Below are 17,971 nucleotides of genomic sequence, written 5' to 3'. Positions count from 1 at the left end.
AGCAAGCTTCTAAGTGCTTCAAGAACAAAGAACAAAGCAACTACGGACCAATTCCCACATCGAGTCATTGTATGTCCTTAATTAAGTTGTAACTTTGTTATAGTTCTTCAATTGTAATTCCTACCTGGCTTGTTTAGAAGCATTCTATAGGAATCCCTTTGTAAACCTTAAACCAGTGTGTTTGAGTCTTGGCTAGATTTAGTCATGTTGTAAAGTCTTTGGAATAGAGTTATTACAATGTGGCTTGTTATAGCGTATTACAAATTGGTGAGGGATTAAGAGGTTAATTCCTATGTTGCATAGGTTGTAATCTAAAAGTTGCTCAGTAGTGAATTTGAAATCCTACAAGGGTAGGTCTTGGTTTTTAATCATGTTAAGCTAGGAATTTTCCACGTAAAATTCTTCTTGCCACTTATTTACTGTTATATGTGTGTGTACTGTTGAACCTGATAGAGAACCTAGTTCTCTATAGAGTTTAGTGGACCCTTATATTCAATCAATTGGTATTAGAGCAGGTTCTTTCTATCAGGTTAACACCTAGAAAGGATCATCATGGCTGCTCCTCCAAACTTCGAAGAAGGCCAGTCTACTTACAGACCACCTACGTTCAATGGATAATATTATGGATGGTGGAAAGCTAGAATACATGACTTCATCATGGTTGAAGATTCTGAGGTATGGGATGTCATAAGTGATGGACCCTTTGTTCCTACCAAAAATCTTGGCGAACTACTAGTAGCCACTCCCAAGACAAGGAAAGAATTCCATGAAGCGGATAGAAAGGCCATAGAGAAGAACTTTCGTGCAAATAAAATTGTGTTGTTGGTATTAGTCTTCATGAATACAACAGGATATCAGCATGTCAGTCAGCCAAAGAAATTTGGGAAGCCCTTCAGACAGCTGACGAAGGAACAACACAGGTCAAGCAATCCAAAATCGACATGCTCACAGCTGAATATGAGCTCTTCAGGATGCAAGACGATGAATTTGCCAAAGAAATACATACCCGATTTACCTCCATCATTAATGAGCTTCACTCCCTTGGTAAAACTATTCCAAGAAACAAGCTGGTTCAAAAAAGCCTCAGTGGTCTGGCCAGTTCTTAGGAAAGCAAAGTGAACGCCATTGCAGAGGCAAAGGACTTGCAGGAGCTAACTATTCATGAGCTTGTTGGCAATATAAAAACATATGAAATGAAGAAGAAGAAGAAGAAGAAGAAGAAGAAGAAGAAGAAGAAGAAGAAGAAGAAGAAGAAGAAGAAGAAGAAGAAGAAGAAGAAGAAGAAGAAGAAGAAGAAGAAGAAGAAGGTCTGTGCGGAGCTTGAGAAAAACAAACAACTTTATGAAGAACTAGGTAGAGTGAAGAAGAAGAAGAAGAAGAAGAAGAAGAAGAAGAAGAAGAAGAAGAAGAAGAAGAAGAAGAAGAAGAAGAAGAAAAAGAAGAAGAAGAAGAAGAAGAAGAAGAACATTGAAAGAAGAGAGCCCAAGAGGGAGAAGAACCTGGTCCTTAAGACAGAAAGCAATGACTTAAGTGGTGAAGATGGTGATATTGCATACCTAACAAGAAGATTCCAGAAGATGGTTCAGAGGAATGGAGGCATTCCAAAAAAAGGAAGTTCTAGCAAGCCAAAGAATTATGAGCTTTGTCATAAATGTGGGAAGCCAGGATATTTCATCAAGGATTGCCCTCTCCTAAAGCAGAATCAGTACAAGAACAACTCTGACAAAGCAGCCAAAAGAATCCGGGTTCTAATAGACACTTCAATAGAAAAAATGCCGCTGGCAATGTCGTGAGACAAGCTCTTGCTGCATGGGGAGATTCATCAAGCGAATCTAGAGAAGATGATGAACCAGGTAACATCTCTATGACGGCAGTAGAAAGTGAAGCAACCGAGTATGATTCAATTTTTGCTTTGATGGCCCAATCTGATGATGAAGATGGCGATGATAATGAGGTAAATTTTCTGGATGTTCAAGAAATCTGAAATCTTATTCTCCTAAGAAACTTATGTCTTTGGTAGATGTGCTAATCGATGCTTATCATAGTCTTATAAATGACTGAGATGTCTTAACAGTTGAACTAGGAGAAGCATAACAGTCTAGAGATGATCTAGTAGTTGCAGTTCATTTAAGAGAGTCAATTGAGAACCTGAAGGAGGAAAGAAATGTCTTAGAAAAAAGTATTGCAAAAGTAGAACAAGAAAGAGATGACCTTCTAGTGGTAGTAATGGATTTGAAGGAAACAATTAGGAAACCTAAAATGGAGAGCAGGACTGAAAATTATCAAAAAGGAAAGGAAGTTGCAAGCGAGGCACACATTAAGCTTGAAAGTGAGCTAAATTCAGTGAAGTTTAGTCTGTGCGGAGCTTGAGAAAAACAAACAACTTTATGAAGAACTAGGTAGAGTGAAGAGTGATCTTGAAAAATTACTCAAGTAAACCTGGTCCTCTCATGCTATCACTGCCATGTACACCAACAATTAGGGAAACAGGCAGGGGATTAGGTTTCAAAGGGAAAAGATTCCCTACAACCCATATAGCAAGTACATTACTGTATCTAACAATTGTCTTTGCACCCACTGCGGTAACAATGGCCACTTTAAAAAAAACGCATAATGCCTGCATGGACCAAAAAAATCCCTGATTCACCTCTTCCTCATTACAAGAGTCCCAAATTAGTTTGGGTTCCTAAAGCTAACTTCTAACTCTTCTTGTGCAGGGAACAATGAAAGGAAGCAGCCTACAATGGCACACAGACAGTGGCTGCTCAAAGCACATGACTGGAAGTACAAATGATTTCCTTTCACTTAAGGCCCTACAAGGAGGGAGTGTATCCTTTGGAAATGGCATAAAAAAGGGATACATTCTGGGAGTCAAAAGGATTGGAAAGTCTCTTTCTCACTCAATCGAAAATGTACACTACGTAAATGGGTTGAAGTATAGCTTGCTAAGTGTTTCCCAAATCTGTGACAAGGGAAACAAGGTGGAATTTATGTCAAAAACCTGTACAGTCACAAACCTGGTGACTGGTGAGGTAGTGCTAGTGGTAAAAAGATACAAGAATATCTATGTAGCTTATTTTGAGTCTCTAAAGAATGGTAATCTAAGATGTCTAAGCACTACAAGCAGACCTGACATTGTTTTTATCTTGGGTCTCTGTGCAAGGTTTCAATCCAATCCAAAGGAATCTCATCTGAAGGCTGCCAAGAGAATACTGAGATATCTCAAAGGAACACATAACCTAGTCCTCTATTATCCTTCTGGAGACAGTTTTGATCTTATTGGGTATGCTAACGCTGATTATGCAGGATATTTGGTGGACAGGAAAAACATGTCTGGAATGGCACACTTCCTGGGTTCCTACTTAATCTCATGGGGTACAAGGAAGTAGAACTCTGTGGCACTTTTAACTGCAGAAGCTGAATATGTAGCAACTACCTCTTGTTGTGCTAAACTTCTATGGATCAAGCAACAATTGGAAGATTTCGGAGTATTCTCAGACTGTGTGCCTCTCTTATGTGATAATACTAGTGCACTCAACATGGCAAAAAATTCAGTTCAACATAAGAGAACCAAGCCTATTTATGTACGTCATCACTTCCTCAGAGACGATGTTGAAAAAGGGCTTATATGCATGAAATTCTACGGCACTGAAGATCAAATTGCAGATATATTTACCAAGAGCAGAGAACATTTCGAGCAAAATCGTCTGGCATTTGGGTTGATAAAACCCAATTGAGAACCAGGTCTCTCAATGATTGGCTATGAAAGAAAGGTTTTGGTAAACTTAGCTAAAAGGTGTTGTCTAGCAATGTATGACTCGTCTCTATACCGTTATAGGTAGACACGCTTGATAATTATAGAGCGAATAAGCAATTGAGGTTGAATACACTGGTAAAAAGGGCAAAGCTTATAGATAAGAGATCAATCAGGGAACCTGGTTCTCCTAACACACGTTAGTAATTTCTCTATTCTTTCATGCACAATTCTGAACAATTAAACAAGTGCCACATCATCAGCATGTCAGTTTTAAGTTTTGTGTCTTTTGAACCCAAACGTCTCACCCGCTATTAATCGACCCATCTCCCTAAAACCTGCCGCCCTTTCTAACCGATCCCTCTGTCATCATAAATACATCTATCTCTGCCACCACACTTCACACATCAACACTTCCAAACCTGTTTCCTATTCTTTCTCTCTTCAGTTCACCAAATCTTCTCTCTTTTTCTCACCATGGCTGAAGATCAAATAATCCCTAGTATCATCGAGTCCTCACCAGTCGAAACACCAACGCCAGACTCCCCTACTCACACTACTGATAACCAAAACCCTAGAACAAAGTCACCCCCACACTCTGTCTCCTCTCCTACCCATTCGAGCTCCATTTCTCACAAGAGTCACCAAGCATCAACTCTCGCAAGAGGTGTTTCCCAGAGCTCTAGAGCTCTTCTCTTACCTCGCAAGAAAAGAGGGATGAAACGAGTTTTGCTGATAATGAAGAAAATTGGAAAATCAAGTTCTCCTACAGAATAAGGGTCAAAGGTAGACCAGGCTAAGGGAAATAAAATCATCGACTCAACAAATACTGCTCCCAAATCCCTTTCCACAGGTACCGCTCCTACTTCTCCTAAGCTTCTCATGAATTTGCAAGGAAAAGAAGCAATCGAAAATATGTTGTCCATCGCCAATGAAGGGGTTTTTGTCGGAGGAAGTGAGGATGGTCTTAAGAATTAGGGGAAAGAATATGAGCTTGTAAGAGAGGACAATGAGTTGGTGCCTATTGAACCTTCAGCACAAGAAGATGCTACTAGGGAACCTACAAGAGGACTTGATCCACCTTCGGAGGATGCAACTCCGGATCCTTCTTAGGAATCCCAGTTCAGTACTGACCCTGATCCCTCTCCTCATTTAGATGTTGAGCCTCTAAGTGTGATTATGCCTGAGACAAGTCCTGTGTTTGAAGATCAAAAGGAGGATAGTGAAGAAGATTCTGATGACTTACAAATTGCCAGTTTGCCTAGGCATAGAGTAGCTGTTGGTAAAGAGCCAACTCCTAAGAGACCCACACCAAGGTTGCAAAAGAAGGAGGCTTTTGAGTATGCTCAAAAGAACAATCAAACTAAGTCAAAGAGAAGAAAATTAGTGAAAGATGGAAAAGTTGTAAATGAGAAGATAGTGTCTGTTGTGAATGTGGATGAAGAAGAAGCGGAGGAACCTAGTACGTTGACTAGGAAATTATCATACAAGCATGGTCTTCTCAAGCCAAAAGGGGGATCTTCTATTCCGCTAAACGTCTAACTAGGTGTGCTGATATTGTGGCTACTGACAATGTGGAGAAAGAATCAGGTGAAAAATCTTTGAAGTTTGATAAAAAGGAGAAAGGGTTTGCAAGACTGCTAAGAGAAAGGTTGATACAGACGAGGAACCTGGTTCCTCAAAGAAGGCCAAAGTTGGTAATCTGGGGAGTGCTAGGAAAGAGATATTGAGAAGTCAAAAGGTACTATGGGGGCACACATTTGCCTCTGATGTCTTGGAGGAGGCTGGTATGAGACAGTTGGTTGAGATTTGTGATTTCCACTAATAGACACACTTGTTCGCAAGTGATGCTACAAGGGTATATGAGAAGGAAGTTCAAAGTTTTTATGCCGACTACAAGGTTGAGGATGGTCACATTTGTGCCTTGGTGAATGGGGTTGATATGGAAATAGACTCCTCCTTACGGGGATCTATTCTTGGTGTGCCTACTGAAGGGCTGTCTAATGTTCAGGGAGCTTGTACTCAGAACTTCAGAAACACAATCTTGAAGGACAGAGCAATTCAGTGGGGTGAACGGGTTCAGAAGAAGGCCCTTCTTCCTTTTTATCAACTGCTATTTGAGATGGTTAACAAAGTATTGCTGCCTCGAGCTGGGCAAAGATCCATCACCTCTCGTGCAGACCTGTTCCTCATGGAAGCACTGGACAACTTCACCACCATCAATCTACCTGTGATCATGATAGAGCACATGAATAAAGTGGCAGACTTTAAAGATGGGAATCATGGGCTGCTATATGGGTTTCTTCTTCCCAAAGACTTTGAGAACTTCAAGGTTCCTCTCAGACCAGTTAAAGTATGCGCCAAGAAGCAAAAAATTTCAAAAGGCACTCTTGAAGAATGTGAGTGTATAGAAAAATTTGGAGAGGTTGCAAGCACTTCTACCATATCTCATTTAATAAATGCTCAGAACAGTGCCACTATTGAGATAAGGAAAGTGAAAGCAAGGAATGCTATCCTTGAGACTCAGATAAGTCAGCTGCAAGAGGCACCTAGCTCCAGTTGCTCTCAAAGCGAAGAGGTTGGTCGCCTGACAAAGGAGAAAGCTGAGCTCAGGAAACAAGTAGAGGAGGTGAAGGAAAGACTGCTCAATGAGCAAATGTCAGCAAATGGTCGAATGGATTTTATCCTCTAGACAATTTCTTCTGCCTCCAAACCTTCTCCTCCTCGTGCTTCTTAAAGTCTCTCCCCTCAGTGTCTGGTCTATAAACCAGTTTGTGCTCCTGTCTCTCCGTGTCAGTTCTTATGATGATAACTTATGGTATTTTTGTTAGTTGTTCTAATTTGTGGATGTGGAAGTAACATTGAATCTGATCCTGCTGTAAAATCCAAAACTATGTTAATGCAAGCTTTTCCCTTGTTGTTGTTTATACCTTGCTTTTATGCTTTGTTCTTAATCATGACTGTGTGCACATAAGTGGCATGAGTTAACTTAAAACTAAACTTCCTTGTTGCTTACTTACTTGTATCTAATCATTTTATGATGCCAAAAGGGGGAAAATAATTGCACTGATTAAGGGGGAAGTAGAGATTCATGGGGAAACTTAAGGTCCTTCTGGTTCACAGTCTAGTTCTATGTGGTTCTTTCTGGGATTTTTAATTATTCGTTTGTCATCATCAAAAAGGCAGAAATTGATAGGTTACAAGTACTTTGGTCATAAGTACTTTGCTTTATGTGTTGATGATCTAATAAACTTACTATCCAGAACCAGATAAGGAACCTGTTACATATTTGCAAGACTTTAAGATCATAAGGTTCCAGGTTGGGATTCAGCGTGGGTTATGATTCAACTCTTTAGAGTGGAAATTACAGCTGAGGGAACAGGTCCCTACCAGTTCTCGAGGAGACTGTGCGAAGTCAACTTTCCAGTTGGAAAGTTGCTACCTGCACACACTACAATGCAGGAACAGTGCTGCAGTCAACTTTCCAGGGAAGACTTTTTACCTACCTTGCTTACATCATTGTAAGTGATGTCACACATGTATATATACATTCAAGGAACGTGAAACATATTCACTTGAACATTTTAGAAGCTCACTCACATGACAATCCAGCAAGCAAGCTTCTAAGTGCTTCAAGAACAAAGAACAAAGCAACTACGGACCAATTCCCACATCGAGTCATTCTATGTCCTCAGTTAAGTTTTAACTTTGTTATAGTTCTTCAATTGTAATTCCTACCTATCTTGTTTAGAAGCATTCTATAGGAATCTCTTTGTAAACCATAAACCAGTGTGTTTGAGTCTTGACTAGAGTTAGTAATGTTGTAAAGTCTTTGTAATAGTTATTACAAAGTGGCTTATAAGTTTTAACTTTGTTATAGTTCTTCAATTGTAATTCCTACCTATCTTGTTTAGAAGCATTCTATAGGAATCCCTTTGTAAACCATAATTCCAGTGTGTTTGAGTCTTGGCTAGAGTTAGTCATGTTGTAAAGTCATTGTAATAGTTATTACAAAGTGGCTTATAATAGAGTATTACAAGTTAGTGAGGGATTAAGTGATTAATTCCTAGGTTGCATAGGTTGTAATCTAAAAGTTTCTCAGTAGTGAAGTTGAAATTCTACAAGGGTAGGTCGTGGTTTTTAATCCCGTTGAGCTGGGAATTTTCCACGAAAAATTCCTCTTGCCATTTATTTACTGTTGTGTGTGTGTGTACTGTTGAACCTGATAGAGAACCTGGTTCTCTATAGAGTTTGGTGGACCCTTATATTCTATTACCGATGCCAACCGAAGTTCTTGCCCTCGGTCGTGGTTTCGACTCACTTCTTCTTCCGTCTGTTCCCAATTTCACGTGTCACTCTGTCATTCGAATATTTAGTGTGTACCAATTTTAACATACACAATACAGAGTGTATATATAGAAAGGAAAAAATATCAGTATAATTATCTCTTCTTGTTTCTCTAACTCTTTCTCATTCTTAATCTTTATAAGGTATCATCAATCCTATGGCCACTTCACAAAATTCCAGTAAGTTGTTTTCACTTGCAAAATATTCCAGATCGTCCACCACCATTCAACTACCAAACCTTTCTCTCAAACATGATAGAAATAACTATCGTCTTTGGAAAGAAAATACCTTAGACATACTCCATGCTTTTTCTCTTGACTCTTTCATTCTTGTTTAATCCTCCTCAAAAAGTAATTATTGTCACCTCCACTTTAATCAGTACTACTACTACAAATCGACCCTCTAATACATATTCCTCTACCACCCAAGCACAATTAGTAGTTACTTCTGGTCATGCTTATGTAGAATGACGACGTCGTAGCGATCTTCTTATTCTTGTTTGTCTTTGTCAAATAATTTCTGATCCTCTTTATGGTTAATTCGAGCTACAATTAGTTGTCTCTTCAACCAACTTCACCTCTTAACACCAACTACTTATCTCTTCTTGGTCCAACCCACCTCTACTTATTATTTTGACCACAATCCTCATAATTATGCTCAATCCATAGTGTCTCAATAATGTTCGCATTCCTCTTTCTGTCGGCCAAACAATCGACAATCCAAGCGTCGTGTGCAATGTCAAGATGTGGCAAAAATAATTATGATGCTCATAATCTAAAATTGCTCTAATGAGAAAAGTCTTTCCGCCAACAAGGCAACTACTCTACCATCATTAATATTTGATTTGGCTCTGCTCCTTCCCATGCCCTCTTAACAAACAATTCTTGTCTCTTCAGCCCGCTCCACCTCTTAACACCAACTAGTTATCTCTTCTTGGTCCGGTCCTACTTTATACTTATTATATTGACCACAATCCTCATAATTATGCTCAATCCATAGTGTCTCAATAATATTCACATTCCTATTTCTCTCTGCCAAATAATCGACAGTCCAAGCATCGTGTGCAATGTCAAAGATGTGGCAAAACTAATTACGATGCTCGTAATTTCTACAATTACTCATATGAGAAAAGACTTTCCACCAACAAGGCACCTACTCTAATACCATTAATATTTGATTTGGCTCTGCTCCTTCCCATGCCCTTGTAACATACAATTCTTGTCTCTTCTACCCGCTCCACCTCTTAACACCAACTAGTTATCACTTCTTGGTCCGACCCCACTCTCAACTTATTATTTTGACCACAATTCTCATAATTATACTCAATCCATAGTGTCTCCATAATATTCACATTCCTTTTTCTCTCAGCCAGATAATTCGCAGTCCAAACTAAGCGTCGTGTGCAATATCAAAGATGTGGCAAAAATATTATGATGCTCGTAATTTCTACAAATCCTCAAATAAGAAAAGACTTCCACAAAGAGGTGACTACTATACACCATTAATATTTGATTTGGCTCTGCTGCTTCCCTTGCCCTCTTACACACAATTCTTGTCTCTTCAACCCGCTCCACCTTTTAGCCCCAACTAGTTATCTCTTCTTGGTCCGGTCCTACTCTCTACTTATTATTCTGACCACAATACTCATAATTATGCTCAATCCATAGTGTCACAACAATATTCACATTCCCCTTTCTCTCGGCCAAATAATTGACAGTCCAAGCTAAGCATCGTGTGCAGTGTTAAAGATGTGAACAAAATATTTATGATGCTCATAATTTCAACAATTGCTCCAATGAGTAAAGACTTTCCACCAAAATGCAACTACTCTACCACCATTAATATTTGATTTGGACATGCTCCTTCCCATGCTCTTTTAACACACAATTCTGTCTCTTCAACCACTTCCACCTCTTAACACTAACTAGTTATAGCTTCTTGGTCCGACCCTACTCTCTACTTAGCTTGACCATAATCCTGTTCCGGTCGACTGGCTCATCCAAATGAAGCTCTTTTTCGGCGGCTTGTGTCTAGCTTTAAGCTACTTGTTTCTAGTTCTGATTTTCCTTGTGTTAGCGAACCTTGCCAACTTAGCAAAGAGTCGACGCTTACCAAATTTGGATTCTCATGTTTCTAGTATTAGTCTTTTTCAATTAACTTATTCGGATGTTTTGGGACCCTCTTCCATTTTTTTATTAGTGGATATCGCTATTTTGTTTTGTTCAATAATGATTGCACCAAATTTGATGGATATATTTTATGTCATATACATCGCATGTTTTTCAAACTTTCACTCAATTCACAATTTTGGGAGCATGCTCTTAACACTGCTACATAGTTATCCAATAGAAACAATTTGGCCGCTTTCACTAACTGATCGCTTAGGAATCTTAGTGTATGATTTGGGCTCTTTCGTTCTTCAAATCTGGGGGGATTTGCATCTATACCCGCTTTTTGGGTCACGTTTTAACTAATAGCCGCTTTACAAAAAAAATTACAAGCATACCCACTTTTCGCGTAAACTTCAGGCATACGGTCCTGAAGTAGCAAAGGCAATCACACAAACTTCAGAATTCTAGTAAATGGGCCTGAAGTTGTTTGTAATTGCTCAACCTAAGCATTCTACTGGCTGAAGTTTTGTTTTCTATTTGCTGAACTTCAGCATGTTTTAGCTCAAGTTTTTCGTGTAAACTTAGTATTGGCTGAAGTTTTTATTTGTAATTGCTGAACTTATGCATTCTATTAGCTGATGTTTTGTTCTCTATTTGCTGAACTTCAGCATGTTTTAGCTGAAGTTTTTCGCGTAAACTTAGTGTTGGCTGAAGTTTTTGTTTGTAATTGCTGAACTTAAGCATTCTTCTAGAAGAAGTTTTGTTCTCTATTTGCTGAACTTCAGCATGTTTTAGCTGAAGTTTTATCCTATATTTGATGAACTTCAGCATGCTTTAGCTTAAGCTTTGTTATGTTTGTGATGAACTTCATGGCTGAAGTTTGTTTTGTATTGAAGATGGAATTTCTAATCTTTCTACTGATACAATTCATAAAAATCCTTCTGATTGGGTACAAAGCATGTTATCAGAGCTCAACAACACTATGAGCATTGTATTCGTCAAAGAGAACCACAGTACAAAACATATTTAAGAAGCAGTGCGTAAACTGAACACAAGAAAAGAAAATGGCATAGCCTTAAACACAACTGCATTCTTTAAACACAACATTCGGTGTCATAGATGTCATCTTCATTCTTTAAACACAACTGCATAGCCTGCAAGTTACGTTCAACAAAAATGGCAGTCGCTATGAGCAAATCAGCAGTAAAATATACTACAAATTACAAAAAAAATGAAGAGTAGAATAAAGAGTAGAAAAGAAAGGAGGAAAAAAGGAGCGCACAGGTAGCAGGAAGAAGGAGGCTCCTGAAATTGTAAAAATTAGGGTATAGGTTAAATAATTTTAAAAATATGGGTATAGGTTAAATGGGGGCGACCAAATAGGGCGCCCCGTGCAATTTTTACTCAAATTTACCTACAGATGGAATGGGCCTACATATATTCGAAGTTTCTATAAGGCCCCGTGAAATTCTTCCTAAAAAACCCGAAATCTGGTAGTGCCAAGTTAGGAATATGTGTTAGAAATTTATAGAATTCTTCGCGGCGAGCAAGCTCACTACGGTTCGGGCTTTTTGGATGTGCATTAAAAAGTTAAGGAAAAATATTTTTCAGAAGAGCGCGTTTCTGCAGCCCATTATGCGGCCGCATAATAACTATGCGGACCGTAGAGTGAGGCAGAAGGTTGCAAATTTTGAGGACAACTATGCGGCCAGTTATGCGATCGCATAATCAATATGCAGGCCGCATAGTCGTCACATAACCTCCTTGGGATTTTTGCGAAGGGTAGTTCTACGGTGCATTATGCGACCGCAAAACAGGTATGCGGAGACCGCAGATTGAGTCGGGGCTCCTATTTTCTAACTTTTAAAACCCGACCCCATCCCGTTAGAAACACCCTATTAGGCCATACTGTGCTATTTTCTGCTACCTTTAGAGTGAGATAAAGAGTTCTAGAAGGAGAAAGTGATCCTCACCAAATCACTCCTCAATCCTTGCCCAATTTTTTAAGATTATCAAGTAAAGTCTACTAAGCCTACTTCCTAAGAGGTAAAAAGCTATGCCCTAGCTCTAATGTTTGAAATTCTTCTAAGAATGGAATAAGTAGTAAGTACGTTCATGGGTATAAGGATTGATTACCTTGCATGCATGTATGATAAAACGGAAGGGGGAGATTGTAAGCTAAAAATGTAACAAACGGGGTGTAGGATGATAGAATCTTTCACAAAAAAGGTCTTGAAATCATAATGCATACTTAGTACTTGATGATGTGCTAAAAGAGCTAGAGTCTTGATCATCTCTCTAATATTTGGCTCAATTTGTAATGTTCATAAAATAGATCGAAGTTTTTAAGGGTTCTGGAATTATTGTAAGAATTTAAGGAAAGTTCTATCGAGGTATGTATGGCTAAACCTCTTTCTTCTTGAAATCGAACCCTTGGTGTTCGTGTAATTGGTGTAAGTTCCTAAATTGATCATACTAGAATCGTTGCCCTAAAGTGTTGTGTTGAAAGATTTATGCTCAATGATTGTCCTAACTGTTTATCATGTCATCATGCAACTTGTGAACGTGTTTACAAATGTGGAATATGTATTGAGAAATGCTAAGAATTCATGTCAAAGAAATTAAATAAAGATAGTTGTGCCAATCTGTATGAAAAGCCTTTATGTGCTTAGAAGTTCTAAGCCTTTCCCTCGTGTGTGAAAATGCCTTACATGATAGGCCTTATTGTTATTGATGATAATGTTATCGAATATGTAAAATAGGGAAACTGGAATTATGAAATGCGGCCAAGTGCCAAGAATGACTTAGTAATGTAAAGCAACTCATGCCAATGTATCGAATGGAATTGTGGATTTGGTTAACATCTCAAGGGAGATGGCCTTGCCGATCGGGCCGTGGTCGGACACCATACCGCACATATGGTGGTGACTGTGCTGGAAATGATTGATTTGGAATTGTGGGTTTGGTTGACTTCTCAAGGGAGATGGCTTAGCCGATCGGGCCATGATCGGACTCCGTGTAGGCACACGGTGGTATTGTGGGTTGTGGCATATGGCACTGAGGCTACCAAAATAAAAAAAAATGGAAATGCTAACCGGTGACTTGTAATCCTTACTTGATGTTTTCCGTATATTTTTGAAAGATCTTGTTGTACTTCATGATTGTTTTCCTCCATGTCTAATTGTTCATTCTATAAAGATGGTGTTTTAGCATTATATACTAGTACTATTCGACAGTACTAATGTCCCTTTAGCCGGGGGCGCTACATCTTTCAATGGATGTAGGTGGTTCTATAGCCGACAGTGTTGGCTAGCGGTGCTTTGCCTTCGCCTTCCCAGCATTCTTGGTAAGCCTCACTTCATCCCAGGGCCATGTAATGCATCTTTTGCTTATATAATTTCCACGTTTTGAGGTATAACTGGGGCCTTGTCGCCGGCACTTTCTTAGCACTTCCTTTTATATTTAATTAGAGGCTCCGTAGACATTGTGTGGGTGGTACAGGGGTATTAGAAGGTCAACAGATTACCTATTGTGTTTTGGACTCGTGATTCCACTAAATCTTAAAGTATATGTATTTTGGAAACTTAATAGTGATATAACTAATGAAATGGCTTAGTAATGTGTGTATATATAACCTCTTATTGTCTAATCAACGAAAGTACCTCTTCTCTCGGTCGTAAGTGAGTTGGGTAGAAGGTGTCTAATAGGCTTGCTCGACCGGGTTCACTCGGTTGAGCGCCAGGCGCGCTCCCCGAGGATGGGACGTGACAGTTTCTCGATAGTTAGCGATGCTGGCTCAACGCGGAGGCCAGTAAAGCAATTACTTTAGGTCTCCAAAGTTGAAGGCCCCAAAATTATTTATTTTATATATTTTTTACATATTACAATTTTATTAATAAAAGTAATTAGAGTTTGTACTTCATTTTTTGGAATAATGTGATAGAGGTTATTCAGATAAAGAATTAAATTTTATAATAAATATGCAATATCTAAAAATGAATAATTAAAAAATGAAGTCTCGGGTAATATTTTTTGGAGTTGATTATTTCTTATGAAGAGTGGATGAAGCTATTTTTTCGCTTCAAAACAGACTTAAATTTCTCTAAATGTATGAAAATATATTTTGACTTCTACATAGTGGTACATACAATGAGATTATCAGATTATGAGAATTATAAAAATACTATTTTAACCATCAATATAGGTTTCTTACAAAATATTATATAAACCTTTGTGAGTTGAGTTATTTCAATGGCAGAACCAGCAGCTAACCAAATGATCTAAGATACTTACAAAAGGATCCGTACACAATTATCACAATAAGATAGAAATATACTACTAAATAAATTTAAGGCATCTTATTAAGGTTTAGGTCTAGGCCAACAATTTCTTCGAGGGCAAAATATCTTACCACCCCTAAACTTGTTACGGATTATTAGTTACAATCTTCAATTATTTGTGGTCTTAATTACGCCCCTCAACTAGGCTTTTTGAGAGTCATTACCCCCATGGACGCTGATGTGGCAAATTGTATGGGTGCACTCGCCTGCCACGTGAATTTTTTTGTCTATGTGGCATTTTTTTGAAAAATAAAATATATTTTTACCTTTTGAAGTATGTTATTTTTTTAGATAATTTTTTTGAATACAATTCGTAATAAAACTTGGATAGAACTACATTATTTAGGCTAAATTTTTTTATTTGGCTAAAAATAATAAATTTTCAGTTAATCTTTTTTTGAATTTGACCTGAAAATAAAGATTTATACAATTGAAATAAATTGTCAATGCATCTAAAAAGTTATAAAAATACATAGTTTGAAATTAATTATTTTGGCTACAATTTTTTATATAGCTCTAAATTATGGTGCTATATAAATATACTTTTTACATATTTTACCTGAAAAAGTAAAATACACAGTTGAAATAAATAGTCATTGCATCAAAAGAAGATGCATAAAGTATGTATCTTTTGATACAGTGACTATTTATTTCAATTGTGTATTTTTACTTTTAGATAAAATCTGTTAAAAAAATATATATTTAAAAAAGTAACATACTTAAAAAGGTAAAAATATATTTTATTTTCAAAAAAAATGTCACATATATAGAAAAATCCACGTGGCAGGCGAGGGCACCCACACAATTTGTCACCTCAGCGTTTAGGGGCATAATGGCTCTCAAAAGACCTAGTTGAGGTAGTAACTAAGACCAAGAATAGTTTAAGGTTGTAACTAATAATCTGTAACAAGTTGATGGGAGTAATAAGGTATTTTGCCTTTCTTTGAGCAACTCCAATAGTTAAGGCAATAAATGAGGCTGGAGTAACCCATTAAATATTGCTCTAACTCGAGCCATCGACATTATAATTAGTTCTATCTAAATAGATTTTGCAAAACAATTTACTAGTATATATGAATCCTCATTGTCCTTTCACCCTTGGTGACGGAAGTCTTGGAGGTCCCCATTGTTTGGATTGTAAATTAAATCTTATTTGATGGACCACTAATTTCAGACGCGTGGCTCATCTAGGACCAAAAGAGAAAGAAAAAACAGGTGCGAACATTGGAGATAATGATTTGACCTGCATTAGCTGTGCATGATCCTCAATTATTGGACCGGAAAACATACTACTTTTGGAAAGTAGCTTATTTTCCATAAGTAGATATCTATGATGATGACAAGATTTTATACTAAAGGGTAGTATCCATCTAAGCAGTAAGCAAACTTTAAGCAGATAAAGGAAAAGAAAAACTTCATTCGAATTCTCTAAAAAATATTAGGGTAAGATTCAACCATCCCTTCCATGAATGAAAAGGGTTGATTGATTCCCACCAATCTAGCATGTCTTTTTATTTGGACCAAGATGAACCCTTTTGACGAGTCTAACTTTCAGACCATGTTTCATTTGAACGATTATAGAAGCACTTGGAGAAATTGTTTGAGCTTCCACTAGTTGGATATGGTAACTATATATGATGGTGGCTGCTATCATTTTCATCTGAATGAATGCCATTTCCTTCCCTAGACAAGTCCTTGAACCGGCATTAAATGCTGGAAATTTAAAAGACGGCTCATATTTGATCTTTCCTTCTTTTTAAATCCATCATTCTGGCTTGAATTCTAAGCAATCTTTTCCCCATATAGTCTCCATTCTCCCCATTTTATAGAATGATAGCACATTTTCGTGTTTGGTTTGACACAATGACCGCTTGGGGTATGTCAAAATCAAGTGGAACTGTATGCTCCAAAGAAACTGATGGAAATAGCCTAAGAGTTTCACACAAAGCAGCATGTAAATAGATCAGTTTTAGTGTTTCTTCTATGTTGAAAAACTTGAGGTCTTCATCTTCTTTTAGTTGCAATTGTTCTTGAATCTCTTCCCTAATCCTTTTCTCTACTAAAGAATTTTTAGCTAAGAGCCAAAAAACCGTGTGATAGCTACACTTGTGGTGTCTCTCCCAGCAAGCATCAAATTTAAGAAAGTATCCCTCAAAAATTCTTGTACATTACCCGTATTATCGCCATTCTTCCATAGAGTGTATGCTTCAAAAATTCTTGTACATTACGTAAAATGCAAGGATATAGAAACTGATCAAAAGCTTCCCATGCTTGAATGAGCTTCTTTTCTTTACAATTTGAAGCCATTTTTGTAATTTCCAACAGCCTTCTGGTAAAATGTGTCTATACAAAAGTGCATCCACAACATCGTTGAACGCTTTTTCACATGGAATATGAGGCAAAGCAATTGATAAATTTTTTGGATCACGGTCAAGTAATAATTTGCTAATAGCATCTGTTGATACCCAATTTTTCCCTATAATACTTTTTATGTGCATATATACCTTCAAAACAATGCATTAACATCAATTGATATTTTCCATAATTTTTACATTTTTAAATTAATTCAGTCCAGTATTATATTTATATAAATAATTACAAAATTACATCACAAACGATCTTACAACATTTCATGATCCAATTTTTGCTATTTGTAGTCATATTAAGTTCAAACTATTTCACAAATGGCCAGATTTACACTTTTTGGTTACAATTGCAATAACTTTACAATTATATCCCATGTGTATATTATTGCATTATTTTACCAGAAAATGGTTCATTGTATTTTTAAAATATTGAGTAATCATTTTAAAACATTTCTACGCATGAAAATTATTTTTATAATAAGTTAATTATTTTATAAAATATTTTTTATAAATTGTTTGGGCATTTAACAAATAGCCCCTTTTATTTCAGACCTGACCTCTTTAAAACTAGCCCAAAACCCTTTTTAAAATGAGCCCAAGCCTGTAGCGACCCGGCCGGTCGTTTTTGGAATTTATGCCCCGATCCCCTATTAACTGCTTTTCCGAAGTTTATTTCTGCTATTTTTGATTTGCCGGGATGTTCGGTTTTAAGTTCCGGAGAGTTTTGGGATACTTAGTCCCTAAATGAGAGCTTAAGTGCTGGAAAGTTGACCGTAGTCGGAACAGTGTGAAGACGACCTCGGAATGGAAGTCTGATGGTTCCGTTAGCTTCGTTGGGTGATTTCGGGGTTAGGAGCGTGTTTGGATTGTGTTTTAGAGGCCCGTAGCTAATTTAGGCTTGAAACGCCGAAAGTTGAATTTTTTGAGGTTTCCGGTTCGATAGTGAGATTTTTGATCCGAGGGGTCGGAATGGAATTCCGCGAGTTGCAGTAGTTCATGTCATTTTGGGGATTTTGTGTGCGAAAATTTTCAGGGTCATTCGGGACGTTTGTT

The 17,971-nt window shown here is 37.6% G+C and overlaps 1 protein-coding gene and 1 pseudogene across 1 annotated transcript; one reads left to right on the top strand and one right to left on the bottom strand.

Moving 5' to 3' along the window:
• On the top strand, positions 4,934-6,446 carry LOC109233645. Its single transcript, XM_019399520.1, has 3 exons — positions 4,934-5,216; positions 5,374-5,495; positions 5,583-6,446. The coding sequence occupies exons 1-3, from the start codon at positions 4,934-4,936 to the stop codon at positions 6,444-6,446; spliced, it is 1,269 nt and encodes a 422-aa protein (XP_019255065.1).
• Positions 16,051-17,971, bottom strand: part of LOC109233644 — a 34,731-nt pseudogene continuing 32,810 nt past the window's right edge.

The sequence above is a fragment of the Nicotiana attenuata genome, chromosome 10 (genome assembly GCF_001879085.1).
Source record: "Nicotiana attenuata strain UT chromosome 10, NIATTr2, whole genome shotgun sequence".
Lineage (NCBI taxonomy): Eukaryota > Viridiplantae > Streptophyta > Magnoliopsida > Solanales > Solanaceae > Nicotiana > Nicotiana attenuata.
The sequence above is the reverse complement of the archived record's forward strand: the minus strand, read 5'-3'. Positions and strand labels throughout refer to the sequence as shown.